This window comes from Varroa jacobsoni, unplaced genomic scaffold (genome assembly GCF_002532875.2).
Source record: "Varroa jacobsoni isolate VJ856 unplaced genomic scaffold, vjacob_1.0 scaffold_1386, whole genome shotgun sequence".
NCBI lineage: Eukaryota > Metazoa > Arthropoda > Arachnida > Mesostigmata > Varroidae > Varroa > Varroa jacobsoni.
In genome coordinates, this window is record NW_019214288.1 from 616,516 (window position 1) to 638,880 (window position 22,365).

Consider the following 22,365-nt stretch of genomic DNA (forward strand, 5'->3'; position numbering starts at 1 on the left):
CTTGCGCATCAGGAACATATGAAGCGAGGAGACGTTTATAAAAATAAATTGCCAAAAACAAAGAATCTCCGTATATTTGAAAATACGCGGGCTTTATTAAATGTTCGTCTGTTTCGATAACTTTCATCACTGTGCGTGTCACTTTGAACTTGAACTCAAAAGTAAACCAAAAAGCTTTTCTTTTTTGTCTGTCTTGTAGTATTTGTTGCCCTGTATCCAGTGAAGTTTCCATATTGCGTCGTGAAAACTTTACCAATGCCGTTGCGGCCAAAGAAGAGAAAGAAGCCCCTAACCGATACGCATATTGGGGGATGATTCTAGCAAACATGGACAATTGAGCAGACGCTAAAGTCTGAGCTAGAGTCTTGTGATGATCGTGGTGGTGCGCCGATAGAGGCTTAATGTCACTCTCAGTTCTTAATACACAACGAGAGCACCGCTGGAGAATCAAAACAAAAGCGTCGAACCCGGAGATATAGTAATATGTTGGTGTGGTAGTAATAGCTCCGATGTCATTTTTGTCGCTTATTAACGTCGGCCAGAACAACGACGCGTTCTCAGATCAGGAAGCAACAAAGTGCCAAAGAACGCTACAGCGAAGTGGTGGTTGATTTCGTGTGTTTCGTGTCATATGCCCAGCGGGAAGGTGTGGGCGAGCTGCTATTAGGTGGGGACGCTGGAATGGAATCGACCCTATGCGTTGACGATGAACTCAAGGAGGACGAGTACGACGCGCTGAATGATGAGACATTCGGCGGGGCCGAGGCTGACGACGCTTGGGAAGAGAATCATAACGTTCTCGCCGCCCAACTCGAGGAAACGATCAAACGCCATCACAACGCCCAACATATCGAGGACATCGTTACCACGTCAATTCTGCAGTTGGGACTCGATGACGAGGCTGCTACCAATGGTCATGGCCACTTACCTTCGGCCGGTCACACAACCTTTAACAGTACTAATAGTAGTACCAATGCGGCCAGCATCCTAGGCGTTGGCAACAACAGCGGCGTAATCAGTGGAGATTATCTGGGAGGAAGTTCGCAGCGATCTCCGAGCGGTGACGCATGTCCACCTGGATTCAATGGATTCTTCAGCCGACCTACGGCACTCGGTACCGGCGGCTCGGTATTGGCCGGTGGCCTCATACCAACCGGACCGCCGCATCCGGCCCCCATGAGCGGTCCTCCAGTTCCTGTCGGTGGACAATTAGGGCACTCTCAGCCGCCGGCGGGCGTCGTCGTGCCGCGACCTCCAACGGCAGTATCACCATTCGGATCAGGATCGCCGTTTCCATCGATAATTGGCTGTCCCGCAGTCAGCGCCGAACAACTTGAACAGCAAATGTTGCAAGCTTCGCGAGCCCCTCAGAGTCAGGGACGGCGAATGAAGACGCTTGGGGAGTTAGAGAAAGAGATGGTACAAGAAAGTCGGAGAGCTATTCTCGCCCGGCAACAGCAGCAGCAACAATCGCAGCAACCGCCGCAACAGCAACAATTATCACAAGTCCCCCCCCAGGGACAACAACAAGAGCTTCAACGTCCCCCGTCGGTCAGCCAGTATCGAATTTTGAGACCGCAACAACAACAGGCACCATTTCCCACCGGTCCCCTACAGATGATACCGCCACCAGGTCAGTCTCTTCATGCCCATGCTCCCTCAGCTGCTGGCGTCACAATGGGTCATCCTCAACGTCCGCACCATTCCAACCAATCGAATCAGATTGGTGACCTGGATTATAATAAGAAATCGCAGTCACAACTACAAGCTCCGCAGCTCCATCCATTATCATCGGCGCAACCACAGCATCAGCAGCAACCAGCTTCCCATTTGGAGCAACATCGAAACTACCGGTATGATAAATACTACTGCTACCGTAAATCGAAGTCTTCCCATCCCATTATAATCGAATATCTGTTTTGAAAGAAAAACACTAGTGTTTGTGTTAGCATCAGCAGCTTTCACATATGGTTTTTACGTGAAGCTTTTGAAGGGCATAAATTTCTAAAAGCGCTGTTTACGTAAATATAAGTTCCTATCGAGAGTGGTAAATTTTTCTCAACGATTTTCTGAATATGCACTGAGGTGCTGGTTTTTATTTCGTTTTATTGATAGATAACGATAATTGGTCGATGATTATATTATATACAAGTGTAGCTAGCTGAGCGATGGATACGTTGTGCCAGAAGTTGAATAATGAGAGAAGCATGACTCGGCCTAACCACCTGTTGTAATTGTTGAAAAACGGCTTCGGTCAACACATTATCTTGTTGTACTTTTATCGTTTGTAAAACGTTAGTTGAGGGCAAGCCGCAGCATTCAGGTTTTTCCGCAGCTACCGACTCGTGCCTGTTGCGCCAGTTATGCCGCTCGAGCAGTGTGGTTGCGACAAGGAAATGTAAAAATTTATTCATAAGAATTAAAAGCTTATTTCCAATATTATAATAATCAACTAAATGTAAGGTGTAATACCTCCTAGGATGAGTCCTACCAACCCCCAGAAGAACGAACCAACAGGCAGGTAGAGACATTTATAGCTGGTTCGACGAATTCAGTGCACTGTTATAAATTTCTCTTCATACTAGTTTAAAAATATAATTTTTAGATAAAACTATAGGCAAAAATTTTTGTTTCTTTCCCGTATGTTGGGATAATTTTGCTAAGAAATTGATTATAACAACATGGCCTGCAAATTTAAAGTATATATATGATTCCTCTCCCTGTAAACTGTAAAGCCAATTTCGACTTAACCTGCATTAGCTTGTTACTCTTCGTCTTCTTTTACAGAGTTCACGACCATTACGGCTTTCCTGATCCTGCAGTTCCGCGACCCCCACCCTGGGAGATGAATCATAATCTTCATCATAACAAATGGTCAGCCCAGCCGCCAATATACCCACCACCTGCGCACTTCCAGAGGCCCGCATTCCATCAGCCAAACGTCCCACTTAAATTCATGAATTTTAGGGAATCGTATCGAGTTAGCTTGCGGCGTCATGACGATGGTCGATTGCCAGACTGGAACTTGACAGGTGGAGGCGGCGGCCAACGACGTTACAATACGCGAGATGTAGAGACATTCGGATTTGACGCTGTTCACGAATACCAACAGGAGCAGGATGCTAACAAAGCGACAAGAAGTACACGCAGCGATGATCCCTACGCTGGTCTAATGACCGAAAAGGAAAAAGAATTTGTCATTCGCGTTCAGATGATGTCTCTCAACATGCAAGCACCCCACGAGCAGGACTATTACTATCTCGAGTATATGAAACGGCGCAGTCAGGGTAAAGCTGTCTGCCGAAACAAGTTGCTGACCCAGCGTTACGAGCGTACACCGGACCGACCTCATGAGCCTCAGCAGTTCGAAAACTCGCTTGGTAAACTACACACGGTAACGGCGCACGCGCCTAAAAAAATCCTCGACATGGCAGGGTCACGCAAGCTGGACGATGGCGACGGCCGTACGGTGCCTGCCAACACGGATCTATTGTTGTTCCGCAAATTGCTTATGGACACCGAGAAGTCGTTTAGCCTGTTGCTAAAACTCGAAGATCCTGAGGTGCTAACCTCGCACGAGGAGAAGCTAATTGCGGCACAAGACCTCGTCAAACGACTCGGTCCCTCGCCGGATAATGTCCTGTCACTGCGCAAGGGTCGGGTGCTAGTGTTACGTAGTTTAGCAGCGTTGTGGCGACTGGGCGGCTATCGTGAGCAGTGTCTTCAGATGCTGTGCTCGATCATTGAGAATCTCGAGCTAATTCTGTTAAAGCAGAAACCCTTGGGAGACTCGGTGTTCGTTGACAAGTTCGACATCATTGAAGACATCTTGCGCGGATGTGTCCCCGATGAGATTGCTCGCCTACAAAAATGCATAACAAAGCATAGTACAGCCGGCGATGAAGTCGGAGAATGGGTACTCCGTGGAAAGTTCGGCAGCATGTTAACTGGAAAGCTAGCCGAGTATAATGTGCAAGTGGCTTGATAAATAGTTCGTTAAAGTCTATGAAAAAAAAATTCATGTATCTCTGCATCTATATGCATGCGAACATGCCAATCTCTAAACCATATGGTGTTCGACTTCATGAGAAATAGGTTGTTTGATCGTTACCCATCTTCTCTATTTCTGTCTTCTCCAAAAAATGAGGACAATTCAAATCGGTTTGTAGCTATTTCTTTAACCCGTAAGAGTTGTGTGTTTTCCTTCAATTATAGCCTCGAAAACTCGTTTGAACAGTCGGACCTCTGAAAATAATGATTATGATTACTGAAATATGATGTTATATGAAAATGAGCGATGAAGAACGGTGAAGGCAGAGAAATGGGTGAGCGAGAAAGCTAACGAAAAGTAAAGAACGTATGCAAGGTGCACAAGGCTAGCTGAGCTAAATAAACAACAGAAAAAACAAGGAAAACTAATGTTAAGCCGAAGTCAGCTGAAGGTAGAAGACACATCGAATTTTTACAAAGGAAGTGTCAGAGTTCCCTTATTACGTAACATGTGCCCACTGTCTCAGGCAACATTTTCGCAACACATAAACACGTACACTCAAGCATCCGACAGGCAAGTTAACCATATATATGGCCAACTATAGTGTATTGCTTCCAGTTTGACCAGTCGTCGGTATTAGATACGAAAAATTCATTATAAAATATTAAAATAGAAAGTGAGAGAAAAGCGAAGACTGTGGACGGTGCGCGTTGCCCAACATTTGCTCGAAAGGCTGAGCGACACCGCCCAAAGAGAAGACAATTTCTGTTAATTAGTATAATAACAGCAAAACGTATTCACTAGATTAGAACAATTCTATTACGTTTACTATTAATATTACTATTAATATCAGCATTGCAATTGTGTAGTTATCCTTTAAACTGGTCTAAACTAGTATAACGGAAAAGAAACGATAGAAAGAGATGTAACAATCGGTTATTTCTAGAGATGACCGTGGTCGATACTAGATAACATATAAACATATAGACATTATATTGTCGATGTATAAACACATTTGCTGCTGCTAATACGAATAATGGCCTAAAGGGCGAGGTCTCGGCCATAATAGTAACTAATTATATCAGATAACATTAAGAAAACACGTCCTTTTGCGAACGTAGAAAGCCTACGCAAAATGTTAAGCGATCAATTGTGCGCTTTCACCTAATGATTATTTTTATTATAGACATACTGCTAAAAATGACGATTCATTGCGCGATATAATACTGCTACTATTGTTACTCATCAAGAGAATACGGAATAATAATAGTAGTAAGATGAAGTGGACGGAAGCAACAACGTACGACATACGATATACATCGAGTCGCACATGTGAATAACGGAAAACCGAAAAAGTTACAACACAATCGAGGAAAGTAAAGCTAAAGCATGATGGATAAATAAACGTAAGAAATGGTAGAAGTAATAATAAATGTTTGTAAATAACAGACAGAAAGAACGAAAGAAATGAAGTCGATTAATTCAACACTGCAACCCGGTTGCACTATTCTTTTTCTATTTAAAAGTTAATAATAAGAAAAAGAGACATCCTATGTTTTTCTTAATCATAATTTACCCGTGTGTATTTCTTGTTTGTGTTTGTTTTTTTTCGTTGTTAAACTTAATAGGTGGTAGAATAGTGTAAACGTGTTTTTACTGCCACCATTATCATGCCGATTACATTAGGTATATATATATATTTAATAAAGTATTATAGTAATTCCTATATTATAATTAGCTTACTGACAAACTTAGTCACTGACTGCATAAAAAGAAATGCACAGTCAAGTGAAAACTGAAGAATGATAAACGATGCAAACAATAATAATGATTATATCGGATGATGATTACGCTGGTCATAAAAGAGGGATATCGACTGCTTGAACGTATGTATTTGTAGTCGATGTAAGAATATGCCATGAGAGTATTGGACAATTATATTAATGGTATAAAAAGAAAGCAGTAAATAAAGGCAAAAATTCCAATGATGAAAAGCTAAATGCGCACCTTTAAACGAGTCGATGATAATGATGCTATCAATAATAAGAGTATTAGAACTAATTCGTAACCTAATTTTCAGTCAGTACAAAATCTTATATATGATGGACATATATGAATGTATGTAAATTTTGGTATAACAAGTCTTGTACTAGTGAGTTTAAGCTAAAAGTTGTTAGAGTAATCACGAGTAATGCGATCCTGCCATGTCTAGACTCGTTGACGTTTCGCTCATATAAACTACACACAATCCGCTTCGCTTTATACCGTAAGCTGTTTAAAAGTGTGTCTACGAACGAAAAGGCTTAGATTATCAAATATCAGATCTAATAATTTTTTGCGTCGAAAGCTTCATGATATTTCATTAAATACAGTGTCTTTCAACGGTTTTGCTACCGTTTATACAGTATTTTACTGGTCTTAAAATAGTTTTGCCTTTGTAAAAGAGGTACAGCTATAATACGCCGTCAACACTAGTTTATGCGCCTTGTGACATAACCACATCTAAGAAATCTTTCTCGTCAAGATAGAAATATGCGTGAATCGGCGATTAGATTTCGCACCGATATCTGCATCAACAATCAAGATTTTGTCCCTGGAGAAGAATTGAAGAGATTATATAGCTTATACTTAAGAGGAAAGCAAGAAAATGTTTTCGCTTTTGTGTCTTTAAAAACAATCTGTTTGACTTGTATGATAGCTTAAAGCGTAATCGGTCTCTCTTCGGTGAATGCTTGTCCAGCGCGGTTGCATTGAATACTAATTGGTATTCGCTAATATTCATTTGCCTCCGATGTGATGATAGTAGTGTCTTGTTTTAGAATGAATTAGCCGGGTTTTGTCAGAATTTAAATCGAGCCCCATATATAAGTATATGTGACCGAAGCATCTGCAAAACAGCTTTGACGATTTTTCTATTTTCTTGCGGATAGGATTGGTTCTATGTGAAAGACTATAGTAAACAACACAAATACTACAGTGTTCCTCATACATTTCAATGTACACCAAGAGAAAATCACTTTTTCAAGCAAAAACCTTCGCAGCGGTTAAAATTTGTAAATTATCTAAACGTAGAAGATGAACACCTTACTGACCTCTTCACGATAGGTATCGAGTTATCTTTCTCATTTCCGTCTATGGGCTAAATATGACGTTTTCTCAAAGGAGTCGTTGAAGATTTCTAAACACTCGATGCTTTTATATCGCCAACGTGCTTGGCTTCTTGGGGAGTCTAATACGTATATGGAATTTTGGAAATTAGGATTTGCTTTACCATGAGACCGCAGAATAAGTGCAGGGAGACAGCTCGCTAACTGTATTCCAATAACTTAATTGTACATTAATGAACGCTAGAGATTTACACTGGAGAGAGGGATACCTGCAACAGGACTCCAAGGTGACCAACATGAATTTGGAATATATTTTTAAGTTTTTTTCCGTTATCTTGCTACGATTGAACTGCGAAACAATATGGTTAAACCGCTAAAGAAGACAATGCGAAAACACAGCAAGATAACTAAGTGAGTAAAAGAACAGAGTCAATGCACTGAAATAGACAGAAAAACATCCGTGAAAAATCTACTGAGGCAAGATAGAGGACCACAAGATAGTACCAGGGATAGAGGAACATGGTGATAGAGCAGCTTTTACGGTTTTTGAGTTAAGACTCGACAGGTACGAACTCACTTTGTCTGATTAGGAAAAGTTATAGGGTATAAGGTTGAATAGCGCACGGTGTGTGTGTGTAGTACAAATCGTGTGTACGAAAGAGGTAAATATTGTTCATTATGGCGCTGTACACTATTACGCAGTCCCTAATGTCATACATGTATGAATATGGTCAAGCGTCAAAATGATTATTTAATAATAGGATAAAGCTAACCTTATCGTGTAGAACGAATGTAAGAACGACGTTGTAGTTTAAAGATGCAGACTACATTTTATTCACAAAAGATTATTATAAAAAAATTTTGTGTTACACAAATACTTATTTATTTCATTCGCAGCATTTCTAAAAAATGAAAGTTTTATAACAGTCAATATAAGTATCCCAGATAGCACACTGTAAAAAAGGATTTACAGGATTAATATGGCTGACACTATAATAGATTCAATGCTTTAAAAGGGGCTGTTAGTGTGTGGATTTCTTCTGGTTAGGTAAGTACTGTACTATAAAAATGATAAATCTATATCACATATTACTGTGAGATTTATACACCCAGTGAAGGCTCCATGGGTATATGAAAATCATAAATCCTATGCGCCACCAATTGCATTAGTGCCAGACTGAACTTCTGCGACTTTTGCGTGTTATTCACAGAGTGTTACTCATATGGAGTCAGCTTCCTATGTTCTGACGCTACTGAGAACGTATTCAATCATAAATGATCATGTTTTAACCACTCATTTACATAATATCTGTAATGTTTTATCGTATAGCTGGCTTCACCCCGAAACAATCAGTTATAATTGGAGCATGAGCATCGACCGTAGATGATGAACATGTTATGATGGAAAGTCCTTGTACTTTCCATCATAACATGTTTCGCGTACATTGCACGATCGGTGCAGTGTACGCGAAGCATATAAATAAATGTATAAATAAATGAAACGAGTTTATAATATAATGTGTGGAACTTTGGGTGAATAGAAGTCGCGGTAGTGACGGGAAAATAAGAAACACAGCCATTGCTATAGATTCTGAAGTAAAACCTGCTTCCCATCGCAGCAATAGAACTACTGAACATGTCATATACATAATGAAAAAGAAATGACCGGGTTTGGGTTTTACTCTGTGCATATGTCCAATACCTTAAACCTACCGCTAACGGTAAATAGAAACGTTTAGTTTTTTTAGAAGTTCAGATATTTACACATTATCACATTGTCACTGACCTACTCCACGCCATAAGAAGTTTAGGTTTATTTATAAAAAAAAAAAAGTAGAACCTATACTTTTTACCGGGCGCGGCTGATAGGTATATCAGTGTCAGTAAATTTAGTGTTAAGCTTGCTGTCACAGCGATTCAAGCCAGTGTTAGCGTACCTTACACAACATATAGTATGAGCATGGTAAAACACTTCTGAATTAACGTACTGTGTCAACTTTTTCGTCCAGCAACTATTGCAAAAGACTAGCAACTTTACTACAAATACGTATTGGGGAATAGCCATATAACAATAGCTTTTCTAAATGCAAACACCGGGTCTATTCGTTCCAAACGTTCCTTTCCCATTAAATATTATACAATTGTATAAACAAATGTACAAAAAGCTCTCCTGTTTTCACAGCCTCGATCGTTATTATTAGTGAACAACAATTAGAGTATCTTGGTCGTTATCAGAACTATTTTTGCCTTTTAATGTTTAGCTTCCTGATCTAGTTACTGAGGTTCGCATTCTGGAATTGTCTACGAAATCTCTTGTTTGGTTCTTCTGATCAGATATCCGCTTACTTTGCTTCTCTTTTTCGGAGATTCGCTTGTAAGCCATGGTGAAATCTCTGGGAGATTTCCCATCACTGTAGACATCGGCTACAAACTTCAAGATTTCCATCGGCTTGAATTCGTATTGAGCTCGGTAGCCCCATCTAATAAGAAAAAAAGCAATGAAAAACAACTGCTATGAACGCTATTATTAGACTTACTATCAAACGAGATCCTGCCGTAAAAATGGATGCAGTTGCTCTTAGTCTACAAGAAAAAGTGAGTTAATTGCGTACTTCATTTTCTCATCATGTTGCCATTATTCCTACCTTTCCCGTTTTTTGGCATCGCCTTTTGCTTTTCATTCGAATTTCCAGTTCTAGGCATGAAGGATATTACATTGTTTATGCATGACGCAATACAAACTAGAATACTTACGAGAATTCTCCGGGACCGTCTTTTTTCTTCACGTGTTCGAGGTAATGTTGTTTTACAAAAGTGACTTTTATCAGCTTTTCGATGTCACCAAATACAGGATGCTTTCTGTAAATAATCATTCACGCATGTTATACTTGTTCGGCATACCTATTATGAAACTCTATTATCCTGATGCCTGAACCCTCTTGCGCGGAACATCACTATTCGAAAATAGTGCAAAAAATGGAAAAAAAAGATGAGTATTAGTGAAGAAGAGAACATCTTCAAAGACGACGACGAATATCAATTTCTGTCGCGAGTAAACTTCAAACGCCTTTTCAATGTACAAAATCGACGATTTTCTTGGGGCCGAAATAATAATACGGACCTTTGCTTAAAATTGTAAAGTATTTCGGCTTTCAAATAGGCCATTTCCTTGACGAACCTCTATTAACACAGGTCCTATCAAATGAATCTATTGTCGAAGTTCGCAAAGCGAACTGAATCCATAGAAATAGAAGATAGTGTATGCGAGCATCACAATGGAGGCAGCAACCATACTTGTCATCGTGGTCGATGTTGATTTCTCGAAGGAAGTTCCATAGATCGGTCTCGGCGAGCGTCTCGCCAATATTCATCAGAATAAGACTTAATATAATACATATTAAGCCCCTCACATGCTCGCATTGTTCGTCCTGGGATAGGTGCTCTTCCAGGCCAGTCAAGTCTAGCGAGTTCACGACGATGTAAAGACGCTTTCCAGGCACTTCGCGAATTTGATAACCAATGGTGTCTTCCAACAATCTGCTAGCATTGTCGACGGCTTCCCGCAATAGACGGGCGTTCCCCTGAAACAATTGGAAAAGTAATGAACGCTTTGCAACACCCTTGAATGCTTAACATCTCGAATGGAAGGAAAACTTGTCAGTGTAGATTGTAGTGGTAGAATGCCACATCGGCCTCTTCAAATCTCAGTATTTGTATGTAAATTTTAATTTAATTAAATTAACACATTTATTATACAACGATACAACAATAACTCATACTATATAAATTTCATAGTTGGTGTCAGTCAACTTACAGTAAAACTGCTCCACCCTTAATTCACTGTTCTTGTTATATATATATATATATATATATATATATCATTCTACCATAACTTCACAAATCTCACATGCTATCCACCAGAAGTCTAATAATAATCAAGAATCTTTCATATTATTAACCGTAAAGCAATTTTATCGATTTTGTATAGGATATACGAAAAAGAGTATAGCATTGTAATAATACACATCAACATTTTTTCTTACTTCCAGAAAAAAACAGCATTCATGTAGTACAATCCATCTTTAAAACAACCATATATCCATGTAAGCTTGGTACCCAAATATTGTCTGTTACCTGACCGATACATTCTGATGATTTCGAAGGAATTCTAAGAGTGCAAGGTCAAATGAAAAAATCTATTTAGAAACACTAAATTATCAATTCCACTGTTACCAAACAGATGATACTCAGATTTCGACTATGTGTATGACTACCTGAAACAAGCAAAACGGTTTTTCTTTATGTACCATTCTGTGGTCGCTGTGTGTATACTGGTTCATTAAAATCACCGCATCACACCAAAAAGCTTAGTTTTTACTTCCGTGTCTTGTTATTTGCATTACATTCGTGGTCCTCCCACAAGTTTCTAATTACCTGAAGTATCTTTTCTACAATGTCAGCTCGCTTTACTCCAAATTGCGTCCTTTCCTGGATCAGTACATAATGCGCTAGATTAGACGCAATTGCCTCCATATCGATGGGAACGTCCTGTGAATATGCTTGAGACATTTTCCTTATGATAACAGTACAGTTAGTATTTGAAATTCTAAAGTATCTGCTCGTTGCCATTGCGTATCTTTAATTGAAGATTTAATATAATAGACGTTTTAATATGTGTTAGCCCAGTCAGCTAATATTAACAACAGAGCAACAGTGATGCAACAACCCAATAGTTGGAGCACCAAGCGTACAACTGATATACATCGCTACTTTGTACTACTACTTTAGAAATGCCGATACAATTGTAATATTGTTCAGAGCCAGAAATCGGAAAACAGAGCGAAGCAAATATTTTATAGTTATGAAGCTATATAGAAGTCTCTTATGATTTTGATTACATTTTTTTAATATTTACAATAAAGTATTAAAATATTCGTCTCAATGTTGGCGATGCTTGTCTAATGCAAACACTCGAGGTAAACATCGAAAAAACTAGCAACTAAAAAAGAAGCTTACCTTCTATACAATGCTGACTTAAGCTACACTGAATTAAAACGAAAACATGGGCATAATAATTAGCAATTTAGGTAGGGTTCTGCAACAATATGTAGGTTGCATAAGGTGTATCGAGATAATAGCGATTTTAACGAAGAATTCTATCGAACAACGGCAGAGTTGAATGAAGAATAGCACAATCACTGGGGGAGCATTACACGAGTTCACTTCGTTCTCCCTTTTCATGTAAGCCCCAGAAAATTGTATGGTTATAGGTATTTGCCGCGCTAATTTACTATTGCTTGACCCCGGTGGTGAGCGTCTGCTTTCGAGCTCCTTTTGTTTTGAGTCTTCCTGTGAAAATAGCAGACGGAACATTCCCGTAGCAGAAAATAAGTTTTTGTTACGTTCTCAAATGATGTAAAGCGAAATCGAAGTGAAAGCGCTAGTAAAAGCCAGTAGTGATGAATTAAACGAAGCATAAATATAAATTTGGAACTTTCCAAGCATTTGCAAATGACGATACGCAGTTATTCTAATTGAACTGAAAATCGCACCGTATAGCGATAGCATGATAAAATCCAACTGGCTGCAGTTTAGTTAAAGCAAGCAAATCTAGCCCTTTGCTGTATGTCTAGACACTGTTCAACGCAGACATGCAGAGAAATACCATAACACAAATAAAAACCGCTCTAAGGTGTAATCATGCTAAATCATTCTTTCGGGCGACTACGTTTGGCCCTCGTTTTCACAAATCAAGATGTAATTGAGCAGGGTGATGAATAAGAGAAGCGTGTCAAAGGGACGACTTCCTTAAATCTCCACTTAGTTGCCGAACATTTTTATTTAAGTATTTAACTAAATAGTTATGTGGATTGACAGATGTATAATACAACATGTATTGTCATAATTACCAATCTCAGTGCTATCTATTAAAATATAACTTCAAGTAATTCAAAAGTATCTCACAGGAGACACGAAGATTATATAACTGTTAACGGAATAATCAAAAAGATTGTGAGTAAAGCCGTATGTTTTCCGCCACATACCGATTTGTAAGGTATTATACAAATATAGCAAGCAAATTTCATATAAAAATCTTTATCCAAGACTATATCCCAAGCATGTCACCGTTCTGCTTACATTATTGCGAAATTAACGGTTGTGTTTTGGTGATTTTACCGATAAGTACATCTATATATATATATATATATATTTATTTATAGATGTGTATGTAGATATATTTATCGGTTTTTGTCGATCGAATTGTAAGTTTAGTTAGTATAGGGATAAATCCATATTTTGGTAGTTGCGACCTGATAAAAGCAATGAGTTGTACTTTAAAGTATAAGTTCATCTCACTTATTTTTGCTTTTACAAGTAAGGTATCATAAAAACACACATACTAATTTTGTCATTAGCAGGTTTGCTTGGCTGTGGTAAATGTTGCGGGAACTATCATTAGGTAAATTTGCGTACCAGATGAAAGAGTTCCAGTTTGCTTACCGATATACGTATGCTGATGTCGACGGCTGTGTGCCGTGAAGCCAGCGAATAAAGCCATGACCGAACGCTACTGTGCCAGTAACTGCGAATCTGCGAAAGCCATCGAAGGTGCTCGTGAAGTAACGTTCAAATGTGAACACAGCTGATAGCATTTACACGTAAGTTTATAGCTGTTCTTTTGTGGTAAACAGATTATTTAGGTTTCCGAAAAATCCCGAAATTTGTAATTAAATCGCTGTCAATGTATAAAGGTGTAAAACTTTAATTTTTAAGACGTTAAATGCACGGTTTTATTTCGTCACTTATTGGAACATCTGTGACTGCTCGTAGGGGTATGATTTTCTTGAACGAGTTAGTATAGCTGACATGTTTTTTTAACGATACTCTAGGCCTTAATGCTTATATTATTTGGTGCTTTATATCCATATATATATATAGGAGGTCATATTAGGATCGATTATTTGCAAGCCTGATCCACTGAATTTTATTTGGTATAGATGCTTTATCTATATTGTTTATTTTATGTATTTATGTATTTTAGGTGTAGATATAAGCTGAGGCCGTTCTTCGCTGCAAAGTCTGACAAATCTACAATGGCTTTGTTTAAAACGCGGCTTATCATCTACGCAATTGCGTTGGTAAACATGCTAGAATTTGTTCGCACGTGCGGTGCAGGCCCGATTCATAGTCTCTATCGCAGTTTCCGCCTGCATGTCGGGCTGGACCATTATGAGAGACCAGCTTCATTTCCCAATTTTATGTAAGTTAAGAAGCCACGACCTACAATCCTAATATGGATATAAGAACCCAATAACGTAAAAAGCTCGAATACTATGAAAGGAGAACTAATTCAATTTCACCGTTCTTATTTCGGCTACACCAAGACTCTATATTTGTCAATGTAAATCATGTTGTTAGATCAAGGAGGATGCGCTCACGTTTTAAATTTTTATGATGTAATTCAGCGTATTATTTAAAATTGGCATCAATAGAACACTAACTTAAAAACCGGCTACAAATTTTTACGGAAAAATATTGATTGTGAAAGTCTATTTTTGCATGCGTATACAGTACTACTATATCATATAAACGGCTCACTAGCAAGAGGCTTGACTGGTGTTCATTACCTCTGTATCTAGTCGATAACTAATTAGACGTCTAACAAGTTTAGAGTCGCTTAGTTCATGGAAACTAAGTTCAGCGAAGTAGGTTGTAAAAAACGTGAACAAAACACTTCATTTTACCTATTTAATGCAGGATGTTTTTTTTTACATATCCGCGTGTTCCGCATTTTCAGGCACATTCGAGATAGCTACGAGCCTACTAAATATAACAGAAAGTGGTATTACCGCCATGGAAATCAAATGCTTACTATTAAATGTAAGGTCTAATGTCATAGGAAGATAGCATTAACAAGTTATCTGGGCATAACACTTATTTTTGGTGCACCAGGCTACAAGGTTGTTTGAAGTTTGAATGCTGAAGAATCCATTTTTAAATTAGTATTGTAGTATTAGGAAACCAGTACTATAAAGTTTCATGGACTATTACTACATAATAACCGTGTACATCCCGGGAAATAATAACTAACGACAAACCGGTGCTTGTATAACTTGAATATGTGCGACTTACCGAGCTTGCTAAATCTGACGTTACAGTTACTAGTACAAACAGCTGACACAAACGTAGAAGACAGAAAAAAACACGACTCAAGCAATTAGCTACAATTACACCCATGCTTTCGAAAATTTCACATGAAAGCTAGATAAATCGTCGTTAATAAAATCTATGTGAAACATAATCGGAAGAAATGTGAGTGTTCATTAATTATGTAACTCAAGATGTTTCGATCAAAACTCTAGTTGCTTAACAATCTTAACGAAAGTATTGAAGGTTACGTAATGGAGAATCTGTAGACCGAAGCAAGTCAAATTATATGTAGTACTACATCTCGACATTAGCCAAATATAAACGGGCTGAATATATATATATTCAAATCTTCGATAACGTAGGCTACTATCGTTCACATGCTTACCTTGTAATTCGTATGAGGCTGCCTTTATGCCCAGTTAACACAAAATGTAGCTACTTGACCTATACCTCACATTCATTATGATAGATTACTAGTTTGGCAGTAAGTGGTCTTTTTACATACAATTCACAAAGAACACAACTGACTCTCGTGTAATTGCTAAAAAATTTAGCATTAACATGTATTTCTAAATTTCAAAAAAAAAAGAACAATTGCAAAGGTTGTACAACCTGTAAAGTCTGCCTTAATGCTAGTCAAACTTCACCGTCCAGAATAGTCTAAAAAGGCGTAAAACCTGCATTGGTTGTAAAATTACACTTTGATTCCGGATTTCTTTAAACAACTAAGTACTGTCTCTATCATGAAAAGATCTAATAAATGATGACAAAGTTTATTTATAATTCTACTTTATTGATCAAAAAATGAAAAGGATTTAACGGTAGCAGATCTATAATTACCTGAAATGAGAAAACTAGAACAAACAGGTTAGCAGATGCCCCCCTTGCCCCATAGGACCCATATTTTAATTTCCGGCCGATTCTTCTTCCGTTTGGCGTTAGGAGCACAAATGAAGTTGTTAGGATGTTAATATCAATGAACCAAAAGCGGAACGCCAGCTAAATTTATACGCTAGTCTAGATAGTAAAACTAAGCGCATTATTTGTGCACAGAAGGTTTATAGGACACTAAACTAAGTAATAAATAAATCATACCTGGTCATTTCTGCAATCCATTCGTTGTTCTATAAGCGCGTGGAGCTAGTCCTAATATAGCATGCACAATACTAAATGTCACTGACCTAGATGGAAAGATTTGTTAGTCGTTTACCGTAAGAAAACTTCTATAACCATTAGTCGTACCTGCTAAATAATGATTATAATAGATCCTAATTCCTAGCTTTCACTTTCAGCAGTGCCGTAGTGTTTCTAAGGGTTTTTTAGCCTGACCTGTTAATTCCGCGCACTGGCACAAAGCTCGGGAAACGTGCACACTAGCACAGTCCGCGCAAACTATCCTTCTCGTCGTTTGAAGTGCACACACACAACATACTCAACTTAAAACCTCAAAGAGTTCACGTATCAGCATCGACAACAACTCCACAAAACAAATCTATAGACAAAGGCCAGCAGAAGACAATAAGAAGAAGGTACTAGAGAATTGACGATGCGCCGAATCTTCTCGATATCACACAGTTGTCATCAATCACTTGACCAAACAGAGAGAAAGATAAATGCATGGCCCAACTTGGCATGAAATTAACAAACACTCATACACACACATGTCGGGGAGATATTATTGATGGTTTAGAGTCCTCTCAAGATTGTTTGTTCGTCAGGCGTCAAGGGGTCTAACATAATCATCTTCCTTCTCTACGTGGGAAGTAGTCAACCAGCCTTGTGTAGGCTTGTAGCCCCTTGGGGCAGTAGATTGTGGCACCCCAGCAGATTAAAATTTATCTCGGTAATGGCACAGAGAGAGAGAGAGAGAGCGAGAGACAGAGATAGGGGTAGTTGTTGTGGCTGTTGCCTTTTTTCTAGTGAAAGGGTTCGATTTGAGGTAAGGGGCTATTTCATTGGAATTTTGTCATCGCGTCATCATACGACCGTAACTGTCTCTGTCCTTGGCAGCGTCAGCTTTATTTAGCAACGTTGCGTGCGTCACCCGAACCAGCGAGTAACAGGATGCGTTCGGAACTTCCCGAATTACATTACGCTGTTGTCGGCCGTTACGGACGATCTGCTCGTTCAACCGTAACAACTCGAGTCGTACCCGTGCTTGACGGCCAAGCAAGATGCAGCGCATGTTGCACCCTCAAGATTGATATGACCAAGTCAGTGGTGTAACGGTACCAGGGACAGATCTGGGCATTGCTCTGTTAGCCCTATTATCCGGGGAGAAGGTGGATAGTTGTCAGGCCGACGTAACGTAAGGGAGGCCACTGTAGCTTATCTCACCGAAAAGTTGACATGCTGATGATGGTGATGGCGATGATGCTGAAGTTGTTATTGTTGTTTTTGTGGTAGTCGTCGCTGATGTCATCGTTGTCGTGGTCGAAAGACGTTGAAGAGGTGCGGTGATTCGATATACCGATGGCAAGCCGGCGTAGAGCGGATGATGGTTTCGGAGGAGTTCTATCGAAGTTGGTCGACGTAGGTCGTCGCATGCTGTCGATGTAAGAACGGCGGATGAGATGCAGTCCAGGGTCGAAGTCGCGAAGTCGAGGGCTGATTCAGTGTGAGCTAACGGCTGAACGGTGATTCGTCTGTAGCTGATCGTGTGTCGGTGCAGTACCCGTTGAGCTGACGAGATGAGGCTAGCTGTCGACTTGATGATGTAACTGCTGGAAAACCATGGATCTCCGCTAGTCTGCAGAAGTGATGTATGAAAGTGCAACGAAGATTGACTCGACGAGGAAGAAGGCACAAAGTCTTCGTGTAAGTACTTACCCAAATGTGCCGTAAAGAATTAAAAAGGTAACCTGGTGAAGCCGTGCTGTGATGAATCAACGATGAACCAAGTATATTTGAGGGGGGTGTGGTGAAAGAGAAGGAGGTTGTTGGTGGTTTACTCGGTCGTCGATCGAGAGGTGCGCAAAAACCGGTTGACGTATTTTACGGCGGCGAATGAAACTCAGCTGAATATCAGAAGAAGGAAGTTGACATTCGAAGCAGAGATCCGCACATACGGTGCAGACAGATACACAAGACATAGGGAAAGCGGCCTATAGTGCCATTTGTCGTTGTCCTTACACAGTCGGTAGTAGTGGTAGTAGCACAGAAGGGGAGGAATCAGGACACGCTCGATGCAACTTAGAGCTGATAGTATAAGCTGATGATTTATTACAATATTTATACGGTTGTAGGTGATGGTGGTTGTTGTTGTTGTTGGTAGTACAGAGTTGGTCAACCGCGAACTTCTCTCGCGGTGCTCAACGTGTGGTGGCAACATCTAGAACATCTGATTGCTTCTGTTTGTGTTATATTTTTTTTTGCATTGCCTGCTTTCATTCATCATTTGTAAATATTTTTAGTTGTAGTTTATGTTTTTTTACGATGATGACTCTCTCAAACGGACCGACCGGACCGCCGTGCTCACGTCTGTATTTCGCGTTGCTGATTTCTCCGTTGCCGTTTTTTTTTCGTTTTTTCAGCCTCGACTGTTTGGGTACTGTCTGTTTCTTACTTATGCTTTCATTCTGAATTTCTGTCTTAACACAACACATTCTGTATACAAATACAGTGGTCAAAAGGCGGGCGGAAGGTATGCCGTCAGCTCCTTTCGCGCACAAGTGTACCTGCGAATGCAACGCGCTTGCGTTCACGCCCACTACTTTTGTCTCCCCTGACCCCACTGCGTCTTTTTCATGCTGCTGAAAAATGATCATCTCGACAAATTCAAGATGTGTCGTCTCGTTGCTCTCCTGGCAACGTTGTGTGCCTGTCTGTTGCTGTTGCTCATCACAAAAATTATTTCTCCCCATTTCTTCATACATCTCCTATCTCTCTATCCCTCACTGGCAACGCAGCTAATATTCATTATCTCGACCTTTGGTCGGCACCCTTGACGTCGTTGCACGTTCAATACCGTCTTGACGATGAGCTTGAACCGTACCCCCGTGACACGGACCCGTAGCTGGCCGAACTGGACGAATACGAGTAGCCTCCACCTGGATGGCTTCCGCTTCCGCCACCTCCGCTGCTGGTCCACTTCGAATCGTGGCCGCCGCCGTAACCCCCTGACGAGCCACGTCCCGGTGCGCCGTAGTCACTCCGTGAATGTCCGCCATGACTGCTTGAATGGGCATATTCTCCGTAGCCGTTACCGCTTCGGCTACTGCCTCCAGCTCCGCCGCTCGATGAGACATACGTGCTGCGGGTCGAGGCATCTCGCGATGATCCCGAGCCACTGACATAACCGCCGGAGGCACCGGAACTACGTGAATAGTCCACTCGTGACCTCTTTTGTGCCACAACGGGCTCTTCGCGCCGTCGATCGTAGTCACGTTTCGCTGTCGCGCTGCTACTGCTACCGCCACCGCTGGCGCTGCCTCCGCCGCCGCCGCGGTAATAATCGCTGCTGGCGCCTCCTCCTCCGCCGGTACCGCCGGTCGAGCGAACATCTTCGTATGAGCGTTTTGCTACTGGATGTGAACTGTGGCCGCCATGCGATGAGCTCGAGTGCCTTATGTGATCCATTTTTCGGCGCATCAATTCGTCACGTTCGCGTTGAATGCGCTCCCTTTCGGCGCGCTGTCGTTCGCGTTCAAGACGGAGCAGTTCAAGCTTGTCACGCTCAAGGCGTTCCCGCTCGATGCGAATCCTTTCGCGTTCCCGATGGATCTTGTACTCCGCGTCTCGACGATGACGCTCGAAATCACGATCCCGCCGTTCATGCTCCCGGGAGTGTTGGCGGTGATCGCGGAAACTTCCACGAGGTATAGGCGGGCGATCACCCATGCCGGGACGACTGCCCCCGCGAAACCCGCCGGTCCTACCCCCGCGGCCACGTAGTCCGCCACGTCCGCTACGACCCCCTCGGAGCTTGGACAGGCCGCTCGGAGCTCCTCGCGTGCCCAGTCGCTTTCTCACATCGCCTCGATCTCGACTACGTTCACGTTGGCGATTATTAGCACCTCCGCCGCCGCCAATCTTCTTTTTGCCGGACTTGTCCGCATCGTCCTTGGTGTCGTCAAGGACGACCTTAATCACCTCGCCATCGCCGTCCTCCTTTTTCTTGTCCGCCCTTGAACTGTCTTTATTGAGAGAAATAATCTTCTTCTTACTTACAGGAGTTTGCGGATCGGTCTCCTTTTTGGCGGCAGCCTTCTTCTTTGAAGCTGACGCACGAAGGGCGCCTGCCGGATCGAGATCGGTCATTTCTACGGCCAGCTTATGGCCGTTGTAATCACTGCCATTTAGTTCGGCGACACACTTCTTAGCGTCATCAAGAGTGGCCATCGTCACGTAGCCGTAACAACCGCTCTTGGGCGATTTGGCATTCGTAACAATCTTGGCCGAACTGATTTTGCCGCACTTGCTACATAGCTTCTTCAATTCGGCGGCTTTTGTATTGTGTGGCAGGGCCGATATCCATACATTGACCGACTCAACTGGTGGACTAGCAGGCTGATCATCAGCATTTTCTTTTTCATCGCCTTTCGACAAGCGATCCTTAACGCTTTTGTCCTTGTCGCCGGCACCGACCTTATCTTTTTTTCCCTTGATACTGCCTTCGTCCACCTTATCATCAGGCTCATCTTTATCGCCTTCGGCTTCATCTGCCTCATTTTCCGCGTCGGCTTCGCCATCAGGGTCGCCATCACCTTCGCCGTCGACAGGCTTTCCGTCATCGTTATCATCAAATTCATTATTTTCTTCGGCATGAACTTCGAGACCCGCTTCTTCAGGCTGTTGGGCCTCGTCATCGCCGGAGCCTTCCGTGGTACCATTGCCCCCAGTAGAACCTCCCAATGCCTCGTCTTTAGCCAGCGGGATATCATCATGTGGGGATTCTGCACCTGTAGGTTCGTCGATCTCTTCGGCTTTGTCGGGTTCTTCTTTTGTTTTTGACTTATTAGTAGCCTTTAAGGGAGCTGCTGTTGTGTCCGAACTGACCTGCAATCGCACCGAAAGGAAATGGAATACAAAAAACAAAAAATGCCATAACAAACATTGGCAAAGTTGTTCGAATGGAAAACAGTTAGAAATCACAAAGTTTCTCTCGAAGGTTGGAAGGGATCTGGAATTTAGAATACAGATACTCACCAACGTTTTTACGATCATTTAAATGTCCCCGCGCTATTTCTATGACTTTGAATTGCGTTATCTGTGTTGCTGATACTAATCGTTGTGTAAATGATATATATTATCAAAGTTCAGACTTTTTGGGGTCAAGTAAAGGTTTCGTGCCAAGGTAATTGAGATGAGATAAAATTATTAGTTAATATGCTATAGGGAACAATCTTAATAACCTTTACTAGAGTCTTCTGACATTTGAAAATCATCATTTTAAAGCAGTTGCTCTAATATGTAAAAAACGGAACACCTGCTTTGTGCGTATTATAAAAAAAAACGTAGTTACTGAACAGATAGATTCTGTAAAGTGCTTAAGAAAAAAGTTTCGTGTTTCTCAGTTTTCTAGTTTGATTTACCTAAACAGTAATCAATAATAATGAAAACTTTGAAACAATTTAATGGAACATGTAATCAGAGTTGCATATGCGTGCTCATTGAGTACAAGACATTAATTTCATGCCACAATCATGTAACACAGCCATGCTGCACGAAAAAATGTTGATGTGTTTAATCATAACTTATGCTACATGCAATGATCTTTAAAATATGAACGATTCGGTAATACTTTACTGCCTCATTAACATGAACGGAATACGCCAGAAGGTTTGAACGTGCACACAGATACAGAAATATAATGTTTCTCACGAAGGTCTCTTTGCAGCGGCCAATTATTGATGATGATTAGAAGAAAATGGCTAAATGAATTTTTTTTGCTAAACCTTTAAATCTAGGCGAGTCAAACAATTTAATACTAAAGCTTCACTGTAGTGGAACTCAATATTGAATATGATGCTATCTACGGTATGAAACCACGGTACGAAAAAACGATTCTAAAGTAAACAATCGAGACATCTGAATAATTATGGAGCATACAGCAAGCAAATTCTGACCGGCCTTTTCAAAACATGGTTATGCCACCGCTAATGGCTGATATTATAT

At 40.9% G+C, this 22,365-nt stretch overlaps 3 protein-coding genes and 1 long non-coding RNA gene across 10 annotated transcripts in view; 2 read left to right on the forward strand and 2 right to left on the reverse strand.

The window, feature by feature from the left end:
- Positions 1–92: 92 nt before the first annotated feature.
- LOC111269438 (uncharacterized) lies at positions 93–5,991 on the forward strand. 2 transcript variants are annotated; one of them, XM_022849031.2, is made up of 2 exons: positions 93–1,853; positions 2,761–5,991. In XM_022849031.2, the coding sequence occupies exons 1-2, from the start codon at positions 682–684 to the stop codon at positions 3,983–3,985; spliced, it is 2,397 nt and encodes a 798-aa protein (XP_022704766.1). In that variant the 5' UTR covers positions 93–681; the 3' UTR covers positions 3,986–5,991. The 2 variants fall into 2 exon arrangements, with proteins under 2 accessions (XP_022704766.1, XP_022704767.1); XM_022849032.2 differs by having other exon boundaries at positions 96–1,853; positions 2,788–5,991.
- Positions 5,992–7,908: 1,917 nt separating this feature from the next.
- On the reverse strand, positions 7,909–12,382 carry LOC111269443 (non-structural maintenance of chromosomes element 3 homolog). The gene is made up of 5 exons (XM_086972092.1): positions 12,115–12,382; positions 11,533–11,671; positions 10,393–10,679; positions 9,853–9,957; positions 7,909–9,578 (listed from the first exon to the last, which is right to left on the reverse strand). Exons 2-5 carry the CDS (start codon positions 11,665–11,667, stop codon positions 9,356–9,358), a joined length of 750 nt encoding a protein of 249 aa, XP_086828218.1. The 5' UTR covers positions 11,668–11,671; positions 12,115–12,382; the 3' UTR covers positions 7,909–9,355.
- Positions 12,383–12,508: 126 nt separating this feature from the next.
- On the forward strand, positions 12,509–15,410 carry LOC111269444 (uncharacterized). Of its 6 annotated transcripts, none has more exons than XR_002685768.2 (4): positions 12,509–13,110; positions 13,515–13,757; positions 14,141–14,359; positions 14,897–15,410. It is a non-coding gene; the product is annotated as an uncharacterized LOC111269444 (long non-coding RNA). The 6 variants fall into 6 exon arrangements; XR_015314586.1 differs by having other exon boundaries at positions 12,509–12,721; XR_002685769.2 differs by having other exon boundaries at positions 12,509–12,721; positions 13,518–13,757.
- A 3,025-nt stretch (positions 15,411–18,435) lies between these two features.
- LOC147752248 (uncharacterized) overlaps positions 18,436–22,365 on the reverse strand; it is a 5,660-nt gene continuing 1,730 nt past the window's right edge. The window contains exon 2 of the mRNA XM_022849033.2: positions 18,436–21,246. Coding sequence (XP_022704768.1) covers positions 19,210–21,246 — 2,037 coding nt within the window. The 3' untranslated portion in view covers positions 18,436–19,209. The remainder of the gene's footprint in view (positions 21,247–22,365) is intronic.

Excerpts from the sequence above, each read along its gene's own strand:
- LOC111269438 (XM_022849031.2), top strand. The coding sequence starts at position 682 with ATGGAATCGACCCTATGCGTTGACGATGAACTCAAGGAGGACGAGTAC. Across the intron at positions 1,854-2,760 it reads GAGCAACATCGAAACTACCG|CTTGTTACTCTTCGTCTTCT; the intron begins GTATGATAAATA and ends AACCTGCATTAG.
- LOC111269443 (XM_086972092.1), bottom strand. The coding sequence starts at position 11,667 with ATGTCTCAAGCATATTCACAGGACGTTCCCATCGATATGGAGGCAATT. Across the intron at positions 9,958-10,392 it reads AACATCGACCACGATGACAA|AAAGCATCCTGTATTTGGTG; the intron begins GTATGGTTGCTG and ends GATTATTTACAG. Across the intron at positions 9,579-9,852 it reads GACGGTCCCGGAGAATTCTC|ATGGGGCTACCGAGCTCAAT; the intron begins GTAAGTATTCTA and ends TTTTCTTATTAG.